Raw genomic sequence first — 25,533 nt, 5'->3', positions numbered from 1 at the left:
TGGATTTAGTCAAACAGAAAGCAGAAATGAATGACGTTAGACTGAGCAGAAGATGATAAATACTTTAAAATAAATATGGATGGAGAATTATACATTAGTAGAGCAGAAAGAGTGATCAAGATTACATAGAAAAGATGTTTACATTAATAAAGGCAGCTGTTATAACTCAAGTCCAATCATAACTGCATTATAAACATTTAAAACATTCCAGAATGCATTAAGTCTATAAGCCTGTCCAAAACCACAACAGTAGTCATTTGATATTCACAGTTGCCTCAATGAGCATCGCTGCAGTTTAGCTGGTCAATATTCTTCCTCCATTCTTCAATCAATATGACAAGACTCTTTGACCACAAGGAACATATATTGCATATGTGCCTGACACTAAAGCTAAGATTTTGTTTGTGTTCTTCACAAGATGTTTTCATCAATACATGGATTGAAGACATGTTTTGAGACAAAGAGATCTGTGTAACCGTTCTTTCTCTCAGCATCAGTCATATTGAATAGAATTGCTTGTACTGCCTGTAATATCATAACATCAGTTAATCTTAAAATCCTTAGCATTTGAAATTGTAATCGTTAAAGCAAATCAAGCAGGTTCACCGACACCCTATTTTGTTTTTTGTATGTTTATGTGAGTATTTTAAATCATATAAGAGATAAAAGGGGGATGAGCGAACAAAATTGCATGAAGATTAAAAATAGTGAAACCAATAGTCACATAATAAGATTTAGTAGGAAGATGAATATGCATACTAATCACGGTATGGTTGGATGACCCCCACCCCCAAACGTTTTTTTGTAATTTCATCTGAACATAAACATTTGTAAGATTTAGTCAGCTGAAACAGTTAATTAAACTGAAGTTAATTGAGGTTAACTGATCTGTGTCTCTGGAAAATAGTCATCTATGGCACCGTATTATGCTAAATATGCTGAATTTTGTTCTGAAACTCGTTATTAAGGATTTTGGGGACACATTAATGTTTCAAATTTGTGTAGTAAACATATATATATATATATATATATATATATATATATACTCTATATGCAGTACTACTCTATATGCAGTACTGTGCAAAAGTTTTAGGCCTTAGGATTTTCCCCAGCAAAAAAAAATGGTTTAAAGTCAGTTACAGTTACCAGTTTCTATCTTTTGCTGTAGTCTGTCAGTAGGAAATATCAGTTTACATTTCCAAACATTCATTTTGCCATTAATTGTAATAATCCAGTGAGATTTTTGTTTTTGTTTTTGTCTGACAACAGCCAGTGCTTCACACAGAGATCTGATCTGATCATCATCCAGTCTGTCTGGAATGACATTCACAGAAACTGAACAAACTGAGGCAGACTAAATCCAGAAGAACTGTGCCTAAAGCTTTTAACAGTACTGTAGCTTTGCAGTAGGTCTCTCGAAGCGTCTTGGAGCCACAGTTCTTCTGCATTTAGTCTGTCTCTGTTCTGTTTCTTCATGTCTTTCCAGACAGACTGGATGATGATGAGATCAGATCTCTGTGTGGAGCACTGGCTGTTGTCAGACTCCTTGTGCAAACAAAAATCTCACTGGATTATTACAATTAATGGTAATTAATTACATTTCTAAACGAATGTTTAAAAATGTAAACTGATGTATGTGTCCCTGGACCACAAAACCAGTCTTAAGTGTCAATTTTTCAAAATTGAGATTTATACATCATATACAATATACATATACATATACAAGCTTTCCATTGATGTATGGTTTGTTAGGATCGGACAAAATTTGGCCGAGATACAACTATTTGAAAATCTGGAATCTGAGGGTGCATAAAATCAAAATATTGAGAAAATCGCCTTTAAAGTTGTCCAAATGAATATGCTAAATTTTAATAAGTACTTTTATTTGTTTGTTTTTGTTTTTGTTTTATTTATGTTTTGTGTAATTGTCACAAATGTAGCTGAGTGGCACAGAGCTCAACTCAACGAAACAGTACGATATCTCCATCTTGTGGCTGAAATTAGCACCGTTAACAGCGCATCAGAATTTTTGAACGGGTTGACCATGTCCATGGTTCTGAACCAAAGCAGGCTGCTGTCCATGGTTCTGAAGTCTGTTTCAGGTTGATGCTACGGGCAAAATAAAGGCGTGGTTCTTTTATGCGACCCCCAGTTCTGCACCAAATAAAACAGAATCGATGCAGGTTGATATTTCCAAGTCATTTGCCCATTTAATGCTACAGTGACTTAAATCGTTCCTATCAAACCCTCCCCTTTCTTTCTCGATTTTAATGCTCAGTGACCCAGTAGTCTCGGCTGAAGTGACATTTAATTTTGAACCACTAATTTTTATGACCTATAAGATTCTAATGTTAAGGAGCCGGCGATATTTGATTAACTGTTATAGCAAAGAACATCCAATAAAAATTCTGGTTACAGCACCTTGATTTATGTGTGTAAGTATAAGACTTGACAATGCACTTGCAGTAGATGAACGTGTGTGTGTGTGTGTGTGTGTGTGTGTGTACGCGCGCGGACACCTCTGGCAACCAAACCGAAGGCAAGTAAACTGTATAAGGTTTCGTTAGGTGGTAAAGGAGATCCAGCTGACCGCTTTATATCTGGTTTCCTGCTTTTCCCCTAACGCTGTCTATCTCGCGTTCCTTCAGTTTAGTATTAGGGTGTTTAGATTATATTGGCGCACTTACCGCAAATGTATTGCAAACCGGAATGCTATTTGTGATGAAGTTTTAAACTTCATCGTACGTTACCGCAGAGTTGGCTCGCGGTAGCGGAGAGAGGCGGACACCGCGCGGGGTCGTGTTACTTTGCGCCTTGCTTTTTATAGGAGGAATGGGGTGAGTAGTGAAATGCCAACTCTCTGGAAACAGATCGTGTTCTCCTTCGCTTCTATACTCAGCATCGGTTCTGTGGTACTTCTGGTTGTGGCTCTGGCCACGGAACGCTGGATCACCGGAACCACATTGTGTCAGACAGGAGTGGATTTGGTGAACGCGTCTAGTCCAGAGCTCGAGCAGTTCACGGGACACATTTACTACGGTCTTTTTCAGGGCGGGAAAACACGAAGATGCGGGCTCGGGATCCGCCGCTCCAAAATATACAGTAAGAGCACTAACGTGTAGATTCAATTCTGATTAAACATTCATTGTGTAGGCTACCTATATTATAACAAAAACACTGCTGTTTAATGCACTGTATGGTTTTACAGTAGCTATCCTATGCTTCCCTGTTGTTGTTTATGTTATTGTTTTTAGATATTTGTTAAACCTTTTATTTATTTATAAGGCATATGCATGATTTTTTTTTTAATATTTATGTGTTTGTTTGTTTGTTTGTTTGTTTGTTTTGTTTTTTTGGTTTGCCATAACAAAGCTCTCTGACATACTACAGGCCTGTACACTACTGTTCAAATGTCTGAGGTCAGAATTTTTTTGTTTAAAGACATTAATAAGGTCTTATTTATGTATTAGCTTTTTCATACAAGGACACACTAAACTGATCAAAACATACATTTATCTTATAATTTATGTTATATTTATGTTACACGATTTCCATTTCAACTGTAGTATTGACTGATTCAGCTTTGCCATCACATGAATGAATTACTGAATTATGAATGAATTAGAAATTAATTAATTTGTGTATTTCACAATATTGTAACAGTATTACAATAATATTTCACAATATTACTGTTTTGACAGTATTTTTGATTTAAAAAATACAGCTTGAGGAAACATAAGAAAAACGTTATAAAATCTTACCAACCACAAACCTTTGAACAGTGGTGTATGTATATAATGTGCATACATAGTACAGTTTACATATATATCTACATATATTATACTAACAATCTATCTATGCTTTTATAAAAAAATATATATATAATTCCAGTTTTGTGAGACCTAATCTCTGTCTCTCTGTCTCTTTCTCACAAATTCTGCAGTTTTCCCGAAGCTCATCAAAAAAATCAACAGTGGTCTTCACATGATCATTATTTTCTTCCTTTTCATTGCTATTGGCTTTGCAGTAGTCAGTTTAGCTTTCTGTATATATAATGCCAGAAAAGTTCCTTACCAATCTATTAAAGGACCTTTTGGCATCTACATCTGGAATTTCATTGCAGGTAAGTCAACATAACACATAATCTAAAATACAATGTTCTGTCCACGCCTTTGGACAGTCAGCCCTGTATCAACAATATTAACAATAAAAAACTGTGATTCGTTACTTCTTTTGATTTCTAATCATATGTCCACTCTTTTAATCCCTTCTCTCAGCTCTGTTCAGTGCAATGGGCTTTGCGTCTTTCCTTGCAGCAATCCAGTGCCATCGGCTCACAGAACATGTGGCTAACTACCGTGAGAGCCTTTTTACCCTTGTGATCCTTGAGGAGAATCTTGGTTTCTCCTTCTGGTTGTGCGTTGCCAGCGCTGTAACACACGGAGCTAACATTCTTGTAGTAGCCTCCAGTAAAATTCATCTGCCTAAAATGCAGACTAAGAAACCAGAGGAACCCACAGCCACCGGAGATGACTTTCTCTACTGAAGAAGGATGAGCTGAATGCAGGGTCAGAAAGGAGGCTGTGCATATGAGCCAAACAGAGTGTTTATGTGACCCAACATCTACTATACCTGAAGTGATTTATGAGGTGATTTATGACTACAGACTGTGGTAGTCATACTGAATCTATGGACAGCTGTATTATGTGGCAAATACATAAAAGGAAAATCACTTGAATATGCTGTTTGTTGTGGAGGACAGCAAAATGTTTTTGACTGACACAGGACAACTGCAGGTTTTCCAGACTGAAATGTGACACTGTGTATGTATTTTAAATTGTACAAATTTTACAAGTTATATATTCATCTCACCTATATTTCAGAGCTGAGAAATATACAATATGTAATAATGCATCAATACTGTCTGATATGTAAGAATAAATTACTTGTTCCCTTTTTGGCAATGAACACTCTAAACGTTCTAAACATTAATTATCACAGCCACTGATCTGTATAATGTTTTATATTACAGATCAGTGATCACAACAAAGTATGTAATAAACAGTAAGAAAATTCTATAAATATTGTGTTTTTGTTTACTTTTAATTAAATACATTTAAAAAGAGAAATTTGACCACAGCGCAAAAAAAATAACACTGATAATCTTGGCGGATGGGTCATATAGCGACATCCAGTTCACAAGTGAATCTTGATCAATTAGATTCCTTTGAATCTGCACTTTTTGGGATAATAATCAAATCTCCATTCAAACCGGTTCACAAAGATGTCAGAATAATTAATTTACCAAATCACAAAGTATATCTAATTCTCAAGAAGTACACCAAACATGGGTTGTGGTCTTGCATTTAAAAACGCTAGAAGCAGGGTAGTGAAATGAAAACCCCCAAAGTTTGGAGACGCCTTTTTTCAAAGTTATGTCACTGGGATAGGCTACAAATATGGAGTATCTCTTCGTGAGCGCTGGTTAGATGAGTAGCTGGCTTCACGTGCACACTCTGGGATTTTTAGGGGGAACATAAAAGTTTAGTACAAGGGTTAGCATTAGGGACCCCTCTAGGGACCTCGTGAAGCTGGAAGGGAATGGCCTGTAAGGTAGGTAGGTGGGTAGCAAGGGCCCCAGATCGTTTTTTATTACTATATTTCCAAACTCAAGCCACCTATTTTCATCACCCTTTACATTATACATGTCACATAAAATAATTACCAAAAAGTGGCATGGTATTGCAATTTGGTTTTTATCATCCTACCATGGTACCATGGTATTAACATCTGACCCATCACTGTGACCGCACTATACTGCCACAGTACTTAAACTTCATTATATAGTTGCAGCTTATATTTATATTAGTAGCCTACATATTTCTCTCTGCTTGTAGATTTATAGTGATACCTCTAGAGACATCATAAAGTAAATGATCATAAATATCATAAACTGATTTTTGTCTATGATCCTATTGAAAAGTTTATCTGGACATTAGGCTACTACCAGATTCTATAGTAATGATATACAGTATTTATATTTCCCCATTGAAAACATTGCAGTTTACCTTCTGTTGTTGGTTTGTTTACTCCCGTGCTTGGGGTCGTTGTCCTGTCGCATCACTCAGCTTCTGTTGAGCTTCAGTTGGTGAACAAAAATGTTCTATACATTAGGCTGCAGAATGTCCTGATAATCGTAGGAATTAATTTTTCTGTCGATGATACCAAGCTGCCCTTTTACAGCAGTTTGTTGCCCATATGTGAACTACACGTTTTGACCAACAGATAGCACCACTGTATAGTGGTTTTAACAGATGCGGGCCTGACTCATTTTATTCTGCCCTATCCTCCTGACTACCAGCTATGGAGTTTTATCCTCTGTAGAAGACATTATTTTTTAGCGATTTCTATGAGATTTTACATGTCACAGTTCTAACTCTGGATGTCCTGTAAAGAGCACATACAGGGTTTTTTTTAGAGATACCAAATATTTGGAAGTTTCACCATGTTCACTCCCTCTCCTTGGTCTTTAAAAATGGCTGACATTAATTTAGTGATCAAATTTAAAACCCTTATGGAAATATGATAACATTTTGTAATGATCATTTAAATCTGACTAATTTTCAAATTGTTTGTTATAGATCAACATCATGTTATGGTGTTTCAAATAAAAATATGCCTTTCTGTTACGAAACAGGACATTGATTTCATACATGTCCACTGTAGAGGTCACCAGGAAATATTAGTATTCCTATGAAATATTAGATATTATTATGTAATTACTCCCATTCTTTTTTCATTACATGTTGCCCCAAAAACAAATTGATATGCAAATTAGATACAGTTTATAGGTGCATTGTATATAATGGGAAAACCCAGTATATATATATATATATATATATATATATATACACACACACACAGTGGTTTTAAATTTTTTGCATATTTGTCACACTTGAATGATTCAGATCATCAAACTAATTTTAATATTACACAAAGATAGCCCGAGTAAATACAGAATGCGGTTTTAAAATAATGATTTCATTTATTAAGGGAAAAAAGCTATCCAAACCTGCCTGGGACTACGTGAAAAAGTAATTGCCCCCTAAATTTATTAACTGCAGGGGCGTAGAATTAGGGGGGGACGCAAGGGACGTGTCCCTACCAATATCCAGCGACTACCAAACTGTCCCTGGTGATAATTTTGATCAAACAATTAAATATATGTATATGTTTTTGTAATTTCAGACGCATCTGAAAGGTCATACCATTGACATATACCTAAGAAGTTAAAGTAAATACGTTAGAAAACTGCGCCCTTTTAAGGACGTGCATTTAATACAAGGGTGGAATAGTCGCACACCGGACGAGGAGAGCAGCGCAGCATTTAGAACAACTCACAGGGATTGCACCCAATTCAAGACAGCAGTCTAAAACAGTAAATATAAAAGCCCACTTCAGGAATTAACAAAGGTGCATTGATGAGTTTGAAGTACGGCGTTTGACAAAACAGAGCAAAGAAAGAGAGCGTGACCTATGGCTATTATTATATACAGACAGAAAGACAAACGTTGTGCGGAAAGATACACAATCTTCCAAGCCTAGGATAAAGTCATTATGAACATTAACAATAATTTGGGACACATATAATGTGGATTTTATGGTAAACTATGTAAGTGGCACTCTGTGGTGCAGCAGGATTTGGAGCATGCGTCCTGAGTCGCCGCAGACAGTCTTTAACTTTAAATTAATGATGTTCAACTGTTTGTGTTGGGTTTGTGTTCAACTGTTTGTGTTTGGGTTTGTGTCGACTATTGAGACCTGTTTCAACGTAAAATGCAGAAATGTTAATTCATGCATTTATGACCTCAAGATTAGATTATTGTAATGCTTTATTGGGTGGTTGTTCTGCACGCTTGATCAACAAACTACAGTTAGTCCAAAATGCAGCAGCTAGAGTCCTTACTAGAACCAGGAAATATGACCATATTAGCCCGGTTCTGTCAACACTGCTCTGGCTCCCTATCAAACATCAGATAGATTTTAAAATCTTGCTAATTACTTATAAAGCCCTGAATGGTTTAGCTCCTCAGTACTTGAGTGAGCTCTTATCACATTATAGTCCTCCACGTCCAATGCGTTCTCAAAACTCTGGCCGTTTGATAATACCTAGAATATCAAAATCAACTGCGGGTGGCAGATCCTTTTCCTATTTAGCACCCAAACTCTGGAACAATCTACCCAACACTGTTCGGGAGGCAGACACACTCTGTCAGTTTAAATCTAGATTAAAGACACATCTCTTCCATATCTTTAACCTGGCGTACACATGACACACTAATACGCTTCTATTATTCAAATCCGTTAAAGGATTTTTAGGCTGCATTAATTAGATCAACCAGAACCGGTATGGAGCGAATTTTGTGCCAGTATTCATCAAACAAATCCAGTGTTTTGCAAATAAACACAATCTGCTTTGTAAAGAAAAACTCGACTTTCAAACAAAACCAAAGTGATTTGCAAATACAAAACTCTATTTGAGAGAAAATGCAGAGGTATGGACAAATATATGTATTGTGTGTTACAACTGTGAGACTCATTTGCCTTTTTATGAGGAAACTTGGCTTGATTTTCTCACAAACGCGTGCAGGCTAATTTTCTCACAAACGCGTGCGGGCAGATTTTCTCACACCTGCAATTGAGCAACTTTCTTATCCAAAAACAGCAGATGGCGCTGTCAGTTCATTTACACTGGTCTCCCGAGACCCGAAACACTCCTTTACCTTTTCAGACCAGTATGAGTGGGGAACAGGTGAGTTTCTGTCTTACTATCTCTATAATTAACCATTTAGATGTTTTCAAAAAGCGATACTACCACAGTGTCAGTGAAATTCACAACAAGTGCTGTAAAACTGTTAACATGATTGATTAGTTCAAAAATCAGGAGTGACATGGCTAAACATTTAACTAGGCAGTCTTTCCCTATAAAAACTTATCCATTCTCCGTACCTCTTATCCTCTTTTTGAAAACATCTAAATGGTTAATTATAGAGATAGTAAGACAGAAACTCACCTGTTCCCCACTCATACTGGTCTGAAAAGGTAAAGAGGTGTTTCGGGTCTTGGGAGACCAGTGTAAATGAACTGACAGCGCCATCTCCTGTTTTTGGAAAAGAAAGTTGCTCAATTGCATGTGTGAGAAAATCAGCCTGCACGCATTTGTGAGAAAATCTGCCAACAGGCATTTGTGAGAAAATCAAGCCAAGTTTCCTCATAAAAAGGCAAAGGAGTCTCACAGTTGCAACACACAATACATATATTTGTCCATACCTCTGCATTTTCTCTCAAATAGAGTTTTGTATTTGCAAATCACTTTGCGTTTGTTTGAAAGTCGAGTTTTTCTTTGCAAAGCAGATTGTGTTTATTTGTAAAACACTGGATTTGTTTGATGAATATTGGCACAAAATTCGCTCCATACAATCGGGTCATTGTTGCATCGTCACAAAAATGCACGTCTTTTTAAGCTAATCGGTACTCGCGCGCTCCAGAGGCGTCTCAAGGCTGAGCTCTCACAGTCACATCCAAAGCTGACTAGCAAGTATCATATTGAGTTATTTTTCGTAGTTTGTTGTTGAGCCTAAGTGGCCAAATACACACAAAATTACGCAAAAATGGCCGTCCTGGCGAATATCCAGGTTTTTTCTTAAGTAAATGTGAACAGTTGAGAAAGAAAATGCACGCGTATAGGCTATTGGAACCGTGCATGTCTTGTGAGAGCAGAGAAGTTCACATGTCACGTCTTTTGCGCGCTCAGGTTCTTTATTTCAAATGTAGATGTGCCGCAAGCACGGTCATTATGGCGGATTTTTCATATATGCACACTATAGGTCAGCACAAACTTATTTCATATTGGTGCGTGAGGAGGGGGATCCGACAAAATGAGGTGCCGGGTCCGGATCCGGCTTGTTCTGGCACAAATTAAGCCCTGGATATACTCGTTACATCGTAAGAAGAATGACATCTATGCTAATATTTGTCTGTTTCTTTCTTATTCTGTTTTTTCTGATCAGATGGTGTATCGGCGCCGGGAGATGATGTCTACAGTAGAGGCTGACATTTTTTCGGGAATCCCGCGGGATGGGAAACTAAATCGCTACAAATCACGTGATTGAGACGGGACAGTAAAAAATAGGCTTGTTTGAGATGCGCCTCGCCTGAAATGTAGGCCAGAGTAGGCCGCTGCAGCGAGGGGCGAACATTTTTATTTTAATTCAAACATGTATTTTAGATTTTTATAGAAAATATGACAACAATCACATATCTCACACGTAGAGATCGTCATAGTGTTTGGGAATTTTCATGCACAATTTAAATATATAATAGCATGAAATCAGATTTAAAAAATAAAACAATTTAGAAGAGAATGCAGCATCACGGTTGTCTGAACCAATGAGCATTAAGCTATGTCGTCAGTCAGGCGTTTCCCATCATGCTTTTGATCAGCGCAGTCGGTGGAGAGCAACTGCGCACGACTGCTCAATCCGACACAGCAAGGCGGACATAACTCGGACACTTTTCTAAACAGCATGCATCTCGCGGTGATCACCGGTGATCGGTTCTGCGCAGATTTTGCTCATCTCAAACAAGCCTAGTGTCAGCGGGAGTGGGCGGGACCGGGAATAGTAATGATACCCAACTTTATACACAAATATACCTTTTATATAAATAAACTATAAACTGTATATTTTAATTCTGAACTCAATTCTAGTTGCCCTGTATCTTTATGCTCTCCTCCTGTTTGCTTTGGTGTGGCTGGTTAAGTGAATGACGCAGTCCGTGACGGACAGATTGTTAACGGCTGGTCTATGTGGTAATACACTCGGGCAGGACATCCAAACGCTCACCTATCATTCATCGACCTCAAATAAGGCTTTTCATCCGAAAGATGTATGTAGTAGCAACTTTACATGGCCGTTCAATATTTTGTTAACCTAGAGAAATGTGCGCCATTGAAGTGTTTGTGTGAAGAGTGGAAGCTGAATAGCGTGCTCGCTGCAGGACAGGCGCCGGTGCGCTCGCTTGCTCTTAAAATCTCCGTAATTTTTGGTCATACAGATAAAAGTAGCCTAATACATCTTTCGAATCTGTAAAGACTCTACGTTTATTTGTGTGCACTCAGAATAACAATGAAACGTTGCGCTTCTGTAAAGTAATTAAAGCAAACAGGATGCGCTTTCTGCCATCTCGGTCTCTATGAACTTGAGCGAGAAACTTCGAAACTCTGTCTATGAAAAATATATCTATAGTGAAATGTCTACTTTCAAATGAAAACAAAAAAATTCAAATAGAAAACGTGTGTTAGCATGGATGATTTACATGAAATTTAATGTGTGTGCAATGCACACTGTGCATTGTTTAAGCTGGCTTTCAGTTCAATATAATAACAAAAAACTACATTTTGGAGTTTTATTCAACTAAGGCGGGCACGCTGTGATCTGTACTGTATTTTTGCTGTACAAAAAAAAGAAAAGAAAAACACAACACGGGAGTGGGAGGGAATGGGAGTCATTCTTCCGGGACTGGAACAGGATGGGATTATCCCCCAGTTTTTTCGTGGGATTGGGACGGGACGAGATTTTTTTTTTTGTGGGAGTGGGACGGGAGAGGTTTGAAAATCCACTCCCGTGTCACCCTCTAGTCTACAGCCCTGATCGTCAGAGGAGACCAGGACACCTAGATGAGCCCCAGAGACATATCCCCAGTGAAGACCTAGACTAAAATACAATAAAACTAAAAATATAACAAAATAACTAAAAAATATAATAAATAAATAAAATATATAATAAAAAACCTAACTACATAATACTATTATTGTTAGAAATTGCAACAATATAAAAATAGAAATATAATACATTTATACATTTAAAATATGAAAAATTAATAAATACATTATTTTTAGGGTTTTTTTAATTATTTTTTAAATAATAAATTATTAAGCCCTTTACAGAATCTGACATGGCTGCGGTTGGAATTGAACTGCAGGTTTCGTCTGGTCAGAGGTGAACTGGCCCCCCGACTGAGCCTGGTTTCTCACAAGGTTTTTTTTTCTCCATTCTGTCACAGAGGGAGTTTTGGTTCCTTGCCGCTGTCGCCTCTGGCTTGCTCAGTTGGGGACACTTAATTAATTTCTAGCGATTATCGTCGATTTGATTGCACAGATACTATTTAAACTAAACTGAGCTAGACAATGACATCTCTGAATTCAATAATGAAATGCCTTTAACTGAAAATTGAGTGTTTAATCTTATCATTGTACATCACTGACACTCTATCCTCCAATACTGTTAAGTGCTTTGACACAATCTGTATTGTTAAAAGCGCTATATAAATAAAAGTGACTTGACTATGTCCCCACCAATGTCAGAAACAAACCTACACCCTTGAGGTGCTCAAATGGTCACACCTGGTATAGAGCTATGTTTATCATATTTTGAAAGGAGACCGCCCACAACAGAAGTACAGAATTCAATTCATAATATAGGTGACTTCTGTAAAATTTAGACCAATTTACCAATCACACAGATACCAAACATGAAGGGGAAAAACAGTATATTCACAAGATACAGTATAACACATGGGGCATGTGGATATCCTTGCTTTTTGGGGAAGAAGAGTGAGGGAGGAGAGGCAGAGAGGGCAGGGGGGAGAAGGGGGTGGTAAATGATCAAGGAGATAAGTTTGTTCAGGGCGGTGTTGTTTGTTCTCTTTGGAGATCTCTTCTACAGATTAGTTTTATGGTTTCATTGCATGGCATCTGTCTTTGCGAGAGTTCCTGAGTTTTGGCCTCAGAATTAATTTTATAAGGAAATAAATTCACTCCATGCACACCAATGGATGAACCATGGGGAACACCATGAGGGACTTTGGATTTCTGTCTGTCACTGGCTTAACACGGTGTAGCTCTCGTGGTTATAGGAGAAAATACACTTTTTGTTATGAGTATGCAGGCGCAGCTCACTTAAATGTATTATAATCACTCTGCATCCTCTGAATAAGTTCAGAACTGACAAGTTTGTGTCCATGGATTCACTAAAATCGGCCAAAGTGTAAATCATGTGCGATACCTGGTCCCTAATGAACGAAGATTTGAAAGTATGGGATTTCCAGAATAATCACAATATACAACTGATATCTGTGATCAGTTTTTAATTAAGAATATTGCCTAAATTTAATGATCGCTTGAAATTGGAGTCAGATTAAATGCGGAGCTAGACACATAAAATATTTAGATTATCATAGTAACTTTTAATTCAAGAATTTCCAAACTGGTTTTAGAAAGCTAGGACAAAGACCCTTTTTTATCCCGAGCGCCAAAAGCAATTAAAGCTGGTGCACCTGTTGCATTCGTTTCCAACCATTTTTCCCGGATGTGTCTTGGCCAGGATTTCTATATTGCTTTGATTCAAAGCACCTCGAGAGAGTTTCAAAAACATAAGGAACCGATGTAATACACAGATCGGTCTGCACACCCAAACAAAGCCAAATCCTAGATCAGGGATCACCAAACTTGTTCCTGGTGGGCCAGCGTCCTGCAGAGTTTAGCTCCAAAGTTTCAAAAGTTGAGTGATTTTGAAAGTGAAGTCAAGTTCTTTTAATTGTATAGTGCATTTCATTCCCCCAGTTTCATTCCCCACTGTTAAAGTGTCAATTCTATTCAACCAGTATAGTACAGAGGATAAGGCCAAGGCTGAATCGGGAGTGCATGCTACCATACTAGTTCTTCCATAAATAATTATATGACAGAAATGGTAATGTTAGTAAGATTTTCTGAATTCAGCTTAAGTTTATGTCTATATCCATGTTCAAAATAAGAAAGAAGACTTGAATTTTGAGAACCAATGATATATAAACTCCCACTTGTGCAAGTCTGGGGAATCATTACAGTTAATGAAGAGGAGGAGCTATCATTAATTAGCTGAAATCTGTAGAGTACAAAAAGACCAAAGGGCAGCTTCTCCACTTTGTGATTAGCTATTGAACAATGGCTGGTAGTTGGTGCTTGGTTCAGATTTTGGCGGTTTGTGCTTTCTGTCATGCTGTTCCTCAATGGAGTGATCTGCCCCAGAACCCTCAAGCTCTGATGTTCCAGCAAACTGACCAGCGGTTTCAGAAGCCAGTTCAGCAGCAAACGCCAGTTCAACAGCAAACTGACCAGCGGTTTCAGAAGCCAGTTCAGCAGCAAATGCCAGTTCAACAGCAAACTGACCAGCGGTTTCAGAAGCTAGTTCAACAAACTGACCAGCGGTTTCAGAAGCCAGTTCAACAGCAAACTGACCGGCGGTTTCAGAAGCTAGTTCAACAAACTGACCAGCGGTTTCAGAAGCCAGTTCAACAGCAAACTGACCAGCGGTTTCAGAAGCTAGTTCAACAAACTGACCAGCGGTTTCCTCAGCAGTTTCAGCTTCAGAAGCCAGTGGCGCAGGCAGAGCCCCTTGACAAATGTGCTGCAGCTGATTATGAGCAGATCCAATGTGGACAACCTGGGATCAGTGGTGCTGAGTGTGACGCTATCAACTGCTGCTTTAACGGACAGCAGTGTTACTATGGGAGAGCAGGTAAGTGTTCTTAATCTTATTCTGTTGCTGTTAAACAGATTCTCAGAATTAACCTTCTCTTGTACCTCTTGTTCCAGTGACTGTCCAGTGTATTAGAGATGGTCAGTTTGTAGTAGTGGTGTCTAGAGACATTACTCTGCCTCGACTGAGTCTGGATTCGGTTCGTCTACTGGGTGGAAATGATCCACCTTGCGGTCCTGTGGAGTCCACCCCTTCTTTTGCTATATACCAGTTCCCTGTGACCGCATGTGGCACGAGCATGATGGTGAGCAGCTGCTTCTGGTGTTCTGCTTTGCTTATGATGGATTGGATGCTAACACTGTTCCTATTCACAGGAGGATAGTGGATATGTTGTGTATGAGAACAGAATGACCTCCTCATATGAAGTAGGGATTGGACCGTTTGGTGCCATCACAAGGGACAGTCATTTTGAGTAAGTGATCTTTGACTTGGAGTGAACTTTAATCCCTGATAAATGCTACAAGCTCACCGTCTGTTGTCCAGGCTTCTCTTCCAGTGTAGGTACTCTGGAACCTCTGTTGAAGCTCTGGTTGTGGAGGTCAACTCTGTTCCTCCACCTCCACCAGTAGCTGCTCCTGGACCTCTCAGGGTGGAGCTCAGACTGGCCAATGGCCAATGTGTCACCAAAGGCTGTGCTGAAGGTAAGGTTTTGTCCAGTGTCTTCCTAAAGCCTTTCAAACTTGAGTCTGGTTAAACCCCAGTGTTGTTCCTCAGGGGATGAGGCCTACACGTCCTACTACAGTGACGTTGATTATCCTGTCACAAAGGTTCTGCGAGAGCCTGTGTCTGTTGAGGTGCACATTATGGAGAGGACTGACCCCAACATTTTCCTGATGCTGGGACACTGTTGGGCGACTTCAACCCCCAGTCCACTCAGTCTCCCCCAGTGGGACCTTCTGATCGATGGGTGTGTAATGCCAATCTTTATCCAGTTAGTCTGCTGGGAGACCCTTTCTAACCTCTTTCCTTTTCAGATGCCCTTACCAGGATGACCGTTATCTGACCACACTGGTTCCAGTGACTGGATCATCTGGTCTTCAGTTCCCAACCCACTATAAGCGCTTTGTTGTGAAGATGTTCACATTTGTAGACCCAGCCTTACTGTCTCCTCTGCAGGAAACTGTATGCTCTACCTGAACCCTTAATATTACACTTAATTCTTAAATGAATTCTATGGCTTAACTCTTTTCCCCTCTCAGATCTTCATCCACTGCAGTACAGCGGTGTGTCATCCCTCTTCTGGCTCCTGTGAGCAAAGCTGCACCAGGAAGAGTGAGTACTTGCTGTAACTTGATGAAATGAGTTTTTGATATGTCCCTCACGCTTTTACTAACTTCTCCTGCAGGGAGAGATACTCATGCCAAGACCATCTCAAGTGGACAGACAGTGGTTTCTAGTGGAGAAATTACTCTGGTCATGTGAATTCAGTGATTATAATAAACTGCATGTAACTTCAAGATTCTTGTTTCTCTGGCTTTTGTTAGCGGAGTCTCAAACACTGTTTATAGTTTGGTTTAAAGGGACACTCTACTAAACTGGAGCTCTGTTTGCTTTAGTAAGGGCTCACATTCTGACTAACAAAGTGACCTCTTGCTAAAGCTGAGCATCTGCAAAACTTAATTTGGCCAACTGCTTAAGCTCCAATGGCAGACCTAGGACCCACCACTCAAATCGTCAAAATGCCTTATGAAATTAAAGGCTATGACAGAGTGCTATATGGATTTCTCTGGCCAGTGTTAACACCATTCCTGCTTCCTGGCTGGTGTGCAGTGATGGTCCATCATGACCAATGACCTAACACTTGACGGATTCTGTCTTTTTTTTTCTCAAAAGCATATCTAAATTGCGACCAATGCTCTCAACGTCAAATGCAGAAATGTTAATTCATGCGTTTATGACCTCAAGGTTAGATTATTGTAATGCTTTATTGGGTGGTTGTTCTGCACGCTTGATCAACAAACTACAGTTAGTCCAAAATGCAGCAGCTAGAGTCCTTACTAGAACCAGGAAATATGACCATATTAGCCCGGTTCTGTCAACACTGCACTGGCTCCCTATCAAACATCAGATAGATTTTAAAATATTGTTAACTACTTCTAAAGCCCTGAATGGTTTAGCTCCTCAGTACTTGAGTGAGCTCTTATCACATTATAGTCCTCCACGTCCAATGCGTTCTCAAAACTCTGGCCGTTTGATAATACCTAGAATATCAAAATCGACTGCGGGCGGCAGATCCTTTTCCTATTCAGCACCCAAACTCTGGAACAATCTACCTAACACTGTTCGGGAGGCAGACACACTCGGTCAGTTTAAATCTAGATTAAAGACCCATCTCTTTAGCCTGGCTAACACAACACACTAATACGCTCCTATTATTCAAATCCATTAAAGGATTGTTAGGCTGCATTTATTAGATCAACCGGGAACACTCCCCATAACACACAATGTACTCGTTACATCGTAAGTAGAATGGCATCTATGCTAATATTTGTCTGTTTCTTTCCTATTCTGTTTCTCAGTCTGTATCCGATCAGATGGTGGATCAGCACCAAGAGATGATGTCTACATCCCTGATCGTCAGCGGAGACCTCGATTAAATGCAATAAAACTAAAAAAGATTAGATTCAACTTTATTGTCATTACACAAGTACAGGTACAGGGCAACGAAATGCAGTTTAGGTCTAACCAGAAGTGCAATAGCAGCAAGTGCAGGATATACAATGGTTGAGTAAGTGCAGGACAAGGATATGTACTGAATAAATGTATATAGAAAGATGGTTATTACTATAAACAGAATTTACAGGTGATGTGTACTATCAATATAATATATATACAGATGGCTATTACTATAAACAAGGTGTAAAAGTGCAGTGGAAGTGATTGCATATTACAATTAGACATACGGTGCAAAATGCTAATGTAAACAACAGTCGGCAGTGCAAATGAGCATAATCCAATTTAGGTATGGTAGTGCAAGATACAAAAGTAAACAGTTGTTACTGTAATAAAAATTTACATTCAGTAGTGCAAATAAGGCCGATGTGAGGTAGGAGAGAAGAGTTAACAATATATGAGGAAGTGGCTCAACGGGGGTTAGAGTTAGAGAAACTGTTCTTTAATCTGCTGGTCCTGGTCCGGAGGCACCTGAAACGCCTGCCGGAGGGCAGGAGAGAAAACAGTCTGTGGGCTGGGTGAGAGGAGTCCTTAAGGATGCTGCGAGCTCGATGCAGACAGCGTTTCCTCTGGATATGTTCGATGGCAGGTAGTGGAGTCCCTGTGATGCGCTGGGCAGTTTTCACCACCCGCTGCAGTGCCTTGCGCTCCGCAACAGAGCAGCTCCCATACCATACTGTGACGCAGTTGGTCAGGATGCTTTCTATTGCGCAGCGATAGAAGTTCACCAGGATTGCCGAGGAGAGCTGATTCTTCCTCCGTGTCCTCAGAAAGAAGAGGCACTGGTGAGCCTTCTTGACCAGGCTGGAGGTGTTGGTTTTCCACAACATGTCCGCCGAGATGTGGATCCCCAGGAACTTGAAACTGGAGACACGCTCAACAGCCATTCCATTGATGTGGATGGTGTCGTGTGTGCCTCTTGACTCCTTCCTGAAGTCCACGATGAGCTCCTTCGTTTTGGTGGCGTTGAGGAGCAGGTTATTTTCAGTGCACCATGTGGCCAGGTGCTGGATCTCCTCCCTATAGGCAGTCTCATCGTTGTTACTGATGAGGCCAATCACCGTGGTGTCGTCCGCTAGCTCAATAGCGGTGTCCGGTGTTCCGCTGTTTAACCAGGTTTCCGTGAAGATTAGGACGTTACAGTTCAAAAGTTTCTTGCTGTGTGTGATGCTGAGTCGAATCTCCTCCATTTTGTTCACTAGCGACCGTACATTGGCAAGGAAAATGCTGGGTAAAGAGAGCCGGTGTGGTGTTAGCCTTAGCTTAGCTCTTAGTCCTCTGCGCTTCCCCCGCCTTTATAAAATATAACTAACTAAAATATAATACCTAACTACATAATACTATTGTTAGAAATTGCAACAAAACTAAAATGGAAATATAAACTTTTGAACTGCGGGTTTCGTCTGGTCAGAGGAGAACTGGCCCCCCGACTGAGCCTGGTTTCTCCCAAGGTGTTTTTTTTTTTTTCTCCATTCTGTCACAGAGGGAGTTTTGGTTCCTTGCCGCTGTCGCCTCTGGCTTGCTCCGTTGGGGACACTTAATTAATTTCTAGCGATTATCGTCGATTTGATTGCACAGATAATATTTAAACTGAGCTAGACAATGACATCTCTGAATTCAATAATGAAATGCCTTTAACTGAAAATTGAGTGTTTAATCTTATCATTATACATTACTGACACTCTATCCTCTAATTTGATACTGTTAAGTGCTTTGACACAATCTGTATTGTTAAAAGCGCTATATAAATAAAGGTGACTTGACCTGACTTGACCAATGTTCCCTTTAAGCCGTGCACTTCCGCCACAGCTGCGCAGAAGAAACGGGCCGTGCACATGCAAAAGTTAGTTTCAAAAGCCATTTGATTGAATTCTAGTAAAAGCGAATTGCAACGCTAGGGCAAACTGCTAGCGAGTTGATATCGCTATAGTTAGTTTTAGAGGTTTACAGGTTTCATAGAGTATGATGTGCGCCAAACGAGTCATTGTAGAAACCGAATACTTCAATGGTTGTGGACGAAATGGCTCAAATCAAGAACCAATGCAATGACATGTGAAAAAATGTCATGTATTAAAGAATAGTGGCTTGATTAAGTGCTGGAAATGGCAGATGATGGGCACAGACTGGTAACAAAACGCAGACATTTACAGTCACACACACAAGTGTGTTATGCAAGCTGTGCTTCATAGGGATGTTTAGAAGACCTGTTCACTTTAATTAAAAAAAAAAAAAAAAACTATTTAGCCTTGCAGTTGTCAGTTTAAATGCTTCAGTTTGTTTTGACATGTTAGGCCTATAAGTTATAATAAACCTAATAATTGACCTTTTTTTTTGAGTCTCTTATGCTCATTGTGGCTGTATTTATTTGATCAAAAATACAGAAAAAAGAATTATTGCAATTTCTAATATTGGTTTCCTATTTTAAAATGTATTCCTGTGAAGAAAAGCTGAATTTTCAGCGTTACTCCAGTCTTCAGTGTGCATGACTCCTCAAAAATCATTCTACTGATTTATTATCAGTGTTGAAATTGTTGTGCTGCTTTTTTTTTTTTTTTTTTTGGAACCTGTGATACTACTTTGATTAGTAAAGAGTTAAAAAGAACAGCAGTTATTCAAAATAGTAAAGACTTGTATTGTTAGAAAAGATTTATATCACCTTTTATCCATTTAACACAACCTTGCTGAATAAAAGTATTAATTTCTTAAAAGGAAAAATTTTACTGACCCCAAACTTTTAAAAATAGTAAATTTCTATTTTGAATGGACGCTGTTATTTTAAACTTTTTATCAAAGAATACTTTGAAGAAAAAATATTAAGCAGCACAACTGTTTCCAACATTGATTATAAATCCGCATATTAGAATGATTTCTGAAGGATCATGTGACACTGAAGTTAATGATGCTGAAAATTCAGCTTTACTTCACAGGAATAAATTACACTTTAAAGCATATTAAAATAGAAAACTTTTATTTTAAATTGTAATATTTCACTATTTTTGTGAAAAAATATTCAGTATTTATCAATTAGATACTGATGAGCATAAGAAACTTCTTTAAAGAACTTTACTGATTCCAAACTTTTGAACGACATTGTATTATACTGTAAAAATGTTTTCTCAAGTAACCTAAAATGTACATTTAGTTATATCAAGGGTCAAATCAAATATAAATGGTAAATTAAAGTTCAAATTTACACATGTTTTTGTACAGGTCTGGTATAAAGAATATTTTTGCTCAGGTATCTGAAATCTCCACCCAATAAAGAGAAGTTTTGCTCAGCAAGAAAAAAAAATTAAAGGGAACATTGAGTCATGACCAATAAAACTGATCTGGAGAGGCGATCTCCAAAGAAAGCAAACATCACCACCCTGACCAAACTTATCTCCTTGATCTTTTACGACCCCCTTCCTCCCTCTCTTCTCCCCTCCCTGCCTCTGACTCTCCTCCCTCGCTCTTCTTCCCCAAAAGCAAGAATATCCATATGCCACAAGTGTTATATCTTGTGAATGTTGTTTTTCCCCTTTCATGTTTGGTATCATTTTAAAGGTCTCTGTGTGATGGGTAAATTGGTCTCAATTTCACAGTAGTCACTTGTATTATGAGAAATACTGAAAACTTAAGTTAACTCTGTACTTCTGTAATTTTAGTCTAGCTCCGTGTTCAATCTGACTTCAATTCCAAGTGATCATTAAATTTAGACAATATTTATAATTAAAAACTGATCACAGACATCGATTGTATATTAATTTAGATATTTGATTATTCTGGAAATCCCATACTTTAAATTATTCGTTCATTAGGGACCAGGTATCGCACAGGAATTACACTTCGGCCGATAGTGAATCCACGGACGCAAACTCGTCAGTTCTGAACTTATTCAGAGGGTGCAGAGTGTTTATAACTGCGCCTGCATACTTTCCTATAACCACGAGAGCTAAACCGTGTTAAGCCAGTGACAGTCAGAAATCCAAAGTCTCCCTCATGGTGTTCCCCATGGTTCATCCATTGGTGCTTTGGTACGATCTGTCCTGAACGCAAATTTCCGGAAATACCACTACACATTAATCTACTGGAAAAATGATTTCTGAAGAGATCAGAAGAAGTCAAAAATAACATTTTATTATCAGTCAGGTAAATATGTATTAATTATGCCAATTGCATAGCCAATTCAAAGATGTCAAATCATATCAATACAAAACATCAAATTCTCAAAGATTAATCTAAGAGTAAAAGATGCATACCAGACCCTAGAACAGGTTTTGGTTTTTTGGTTCCTGTGCTCCAGGGGCGTAGAATTAGGGGGGGGACGCAAGGGACATGTCCCTACCAATATCCAGCGACTACCAAACTGTCCCTGGCAATAATTTTGATCAAACAATTAAATATATGTATATGTTTTTGTAATTTCAGACGCATCTGAAAGGTCATACCATTGACATATACCTAAGAAGTTAAAGTAAATACGTTAGAAAACTGCGCCTTTTAAGGACGTGCATTTAATACAAGGGCGGAATAGTCGCACACCGGACGAGGAGAGCAGCGCAGCATTTAGAACAACTCACAGGGATTGCACCCAATTCAAGACAGCAGTCTAAAACAGTAAATATAAAAGCCCACTTCAGGAATTAACAAAGGTGCATTGATGAGTTTGAAGTACGGTGTTTGACAAAACAGAGCAAAGAAAGAGAGCGTGACCTATGGCTATTATTAGATACAGACAGAAAGACAAACGTTGTGCGGAAAGATACACAATCTTCCAGCCTAGGATAAAGTCATTATGAACATTAACAATAATTTGGGACAAATATAATATGGATTTTATGGTAAACTATGTAAGTGGCACTCTGTGGTGCAGCAGGATTTGGAGCATGCGTCCTGAGTCGCCGCAGACAGTCTTTAACTTTAAATTAATGATATTCAACTGTTTGTGTTGGGTTTATGTCCCCACCAATGTCAGAAACAAAGCTACGCCCTTGCAATTAAGTGTTTGCGATAAGTGGCAATGAGTTTTTCACATCGCTGTGGAGGAATTTTGGCCCACTGTTCTTTGCAGAATTGTTTTAATTCAGCCACATTGGAGGGTTTTCGAGCGTGAAAGGACTGTTTAAGGTCATGCCACAGCATCTCAATCGGATTTAAGTCCAGACTTTGACTTGGCCACTCCAAAACCTTAATTTTGTTTTTCTTCAGCCATTCAGAGATGGATTTGCTGGTGTGTTTGGGATCATTGTCCTGCTGCATATCCCAAGTGTGCTTGAGGTCACAAACTAATGGCCGGACATTCTCCTTCAGGATTTTCTGATAGAGTGCAGAATTTATGGTTCCATCAATTATGGCAAGTCATCCAGGTTCTGAAGCTGCAAAGCAGCCTCAGACCATCACACTACCACCACCATGTTTGACTGTTGGTATGATGTTCTTTTTATGAAATGCTGTGTTGGTTTTACGCCAGATGTAACGGGACACGCACCTTCCAAAAAGTTCAACTTTTGTCTCATCAGTCCACAGAATATTTGCCCAAAAGTCTTGGGGATAATCAAGATATTTTTTGGCAAATGTGAGACGAGCCTTTGTGTTCTTTTTGGTCAGCAGTGGCTTTTGCCTTGGAACTCTCCCATGGATGCCGTCTGTTTCTTATTGTTGAATCATGAACACTGACCTTAATTGAACCAAGTGAGGCCTGCAGTTCTTTAGATGTTGTTCTGTGTTCTTTTATGACCTCCTGGATGAGTCGTCATTGTGCTCTTGGAGTAATTTTGGTAGGCCAGCCACTCCTGGGAAGGTTCACACCCCGAATTCCAGAAATGTTGGTACGTTTTTAATTGAAATAAAATGAAAACTAAAAGACTTTCAAATTACATGAGCCAATATTTTATTCACAATAGAATATATATAGAATATAGAGAACATAACAAATGTTTAAACAGAGAAATTTTACACTTATCCACTAATTGATCTCATTTCAAATTTGATGCCTGTTACAGGTCTCAAAAAAGTTGGCACGGGGCAACAAAGGGCTGAAAAAGCAAGAAATTTAAAAAAGATTCAGCTGAGAGAACATCAAGCAACTAATTTAGTTTATTGACATCAGGTCTGTAACTTGATTAGCTATAAAAGGGATGTCTTAGAGAGGCAGAGTCTCTCAGAAGTAAAGATGGGCAGAGGTTCTCCAATCTGTGAAAGAGTGCGTAAAAAGATTGTGGAATACCTTAAAAACAACGTTTCTCAACGTCAAATTGCAAAGGCTTTGCAAATCTCATCATCTACAGTGCATAACATCATCAAAAGATTCAGAGAAACTGGAGAAATCTCTGTGCGTAAGGGACAAAGCCGAAGACCTTTGTTGGATGCCCGTGGTCTTCAGGCCCTCAGACGACATTGCATCACTCATCGGCATGATTCTGTCATTGACATTACTAAATGGGCCCAGGAATACTTCCAGAAACCACGGTCAGTAAACACAAGCCGCCATGCCATCTGCAAATGCCAACTAAAGCTCCATCATGCAAAAAGGAAGCCATATTTGAACATGGTCCAGAAATGTCATCGTGTCCTGTGGGCCAAAGCTCATTTAAAATGGTCTGTTTCAAAGTGGAAAAGTGTTCTATGGTTAGACGAGTCCAAATTTGACATTCTTGTTGGAAATGCATGTCCTCCAGGCTAAAGAGGCTATCAGCGTTCAGTTCAAAAGCCAGCATCTCTGATAGTATGGGGGTGCATAAGTGCATACGGTATGGGCAGCTTGCATGTTTCGGAAGGCACTATGAATGCTGAAAGGTATATAAAGGTTTTAGAGCAACATATGCTCCCCTCCAGATGACATCTATTTCAGGGAAAGCCTTGTGTATTTTAGCAGGACAATGCAAAACCACATACTGCAGCTATTACAACAGCATGGCTTCGTAGTAGAAGAGTCCGGGTGCTGAATTGGCCTGCCTGCAGTCCAGATCTTTCACCTATAGAGAACATTTGGTGCAACATTAAACGAAAAATACATAAAAGATGACCAAAAACTCTTCAGCGGATGGAAACCTATATCAAGCAAGAATGGGACCAAATTCCAACACCAAAACTGCAGAAACTCATAACCTTGATGCCCAGATGTCTTCAAACTGTTTTGAAAAGAAGAGGAGATGCTACACCATGGTAAAAATGCCCCCGTCCCAAGAATTTTGAGACCTGTAGCTGGCATCAAATTGAAATGAGCTAATTTTGTGGATAAAATTGTAAAATGTCTCAGTTTAAACATTTGTTATGTTATCTATGTTCTATTGGGAATAAAATATTGGCTCATGTGATTTGAAATTATTTTAGTTTTCATTTTATTCAAATTAAAAAAAAAACATCCCAACATTTCCGGAATTCGGGTTGTAAAATAATGTGGTTAATCACAGTTCTTTTATTATTTAACAGGAGGGGGCAATTAATTTTTCACGTAGGGCCAGGTAGGTTTGGACAGCTTTTTTCCCTTAATAAATGAAATCATCATTTAAAAACTGCATTTTGTATTTACTTGCATTATCTTTGTGTAATATTACAATTTGTTTGATGATCTGAATCTTTTAAGTGTGACAAATATGCAAAAAATTAAAAAAAAACAGGAAGGGGGCAAAAACCTTTTCACAGCACTGTATGTTTATATATATATTATATATATATATTTCATATATTCTAGATTCGCTACATGTAAAGTAAATCATTTCAAAAGTTTTTTTGTTTTTAATTTTGATGATTAGAGTTTACAGCTCATGAAAGTCAAAAATGAAGTATCTCAAAATATTAGAATATTTACATTTGAATTTCATTAAATTACCATCCCTACAGTATAAATTCAGAGTATCTCTTGTTCTTTGAAACCACAATAATGGAGAAGACTGCTGACTTGGTCCAGAAGACAATCATTGACACCCTCCACAAAGAGGGTAAGTCCCAGAAGGTCATTACTGAAAGTGGTGGCTGTTCACAGAGTGCTTTATCAAAGCATATTAAATGCAAAGTTGACTGGAAGGAAGAAATTGGGTAGAAAAAGGTGCACAAGCAACAGGGATGACCGCAAGCTTGAGAATACTGTCAAACAAAGCCGTTTCAAACACATGGGAGAGCTTCACAAGGAGTGCACTGAAGCTGGAGTCAGTGCATCAAGAGTCACCATGCTCAAAACGTCTACAGGAAAAGGGCTACCAAACCACTTCTGAAACAGAAACAACAGCAACTTACCTGGGCT

The 25,533-nt window shown here is 38.7% G+C and overlaps 2 protein-coding genes across 2 annotated transcripts; both read left to right on the top strand.

Moving 5' to 3' along the window:
* The first annotated feature begins 2,760 nt into the window (after positions 1–2,760).
* Positions 2,761–4,994, top strand: clrn2 (clarin 2). The gene is made up of 3 exons (XM_058789281.1): positions 2,761–3,102; positions 3,944–4,123; positions 4,278–4,994. Exons 1-3 carry the CDS (start codon positions 2,850–2,852, stop codon positions 4,544–4,546), a joined length of 702 nt encoding a protein of 233 aa, XP_058645264.1. The 5' UTR covers positions 2,761–2,849; the 3' UTR covers positions 4,547–4,994.
* A 9,025-nt stretch (positions 4,995–14,019) lies between these two features.
* LOC131549669 (zona pellucida sperm-binding protein 4-like) lies at positions 14,020–16,087 on the top strand. The gene is made up of 8 exons (XM_058792047.1): positions 14,020–14,615; positions 14,693–14,880; positions 14,951–15,048; positions 15,120–15,277; positions 15,351–15,543; positions 15,611–15,758; positions 15,836–15,908; positions 15,982–16,087. Exons 1-8 carry the CDS (start codon positions 14,042–14,044, stop codon positions 16,056–16,058), a joined length of 1,509 nt encoding a protein of 502 aa, XP_058648030.1. The 5' UTR covers positions 14,020–14,041; the 3' UTR covers positions 16,059–16,087.
* The last annotated feature ends 9,446 nt before the right edge of the window (positions 16,088–25,533 follow it).

Source organism: Onychostoma macrolepis, chromosome 01, assembly GCF_012432095.1.
Source record: "Onychostoma macrolepis isolate SWU-2019 chromosome 01, ASM1243209v1, whole genome shotgun sequence".
NCBI lineage: Eukaryota > Metazoa > Chordata > Actinopteri > Cypriniformes > Cyprinidae > Onychostoma > Onychostoma macrolepis.
This window is presented reverse-complemented; position numbering and strand designations above follow the sequence as displayed.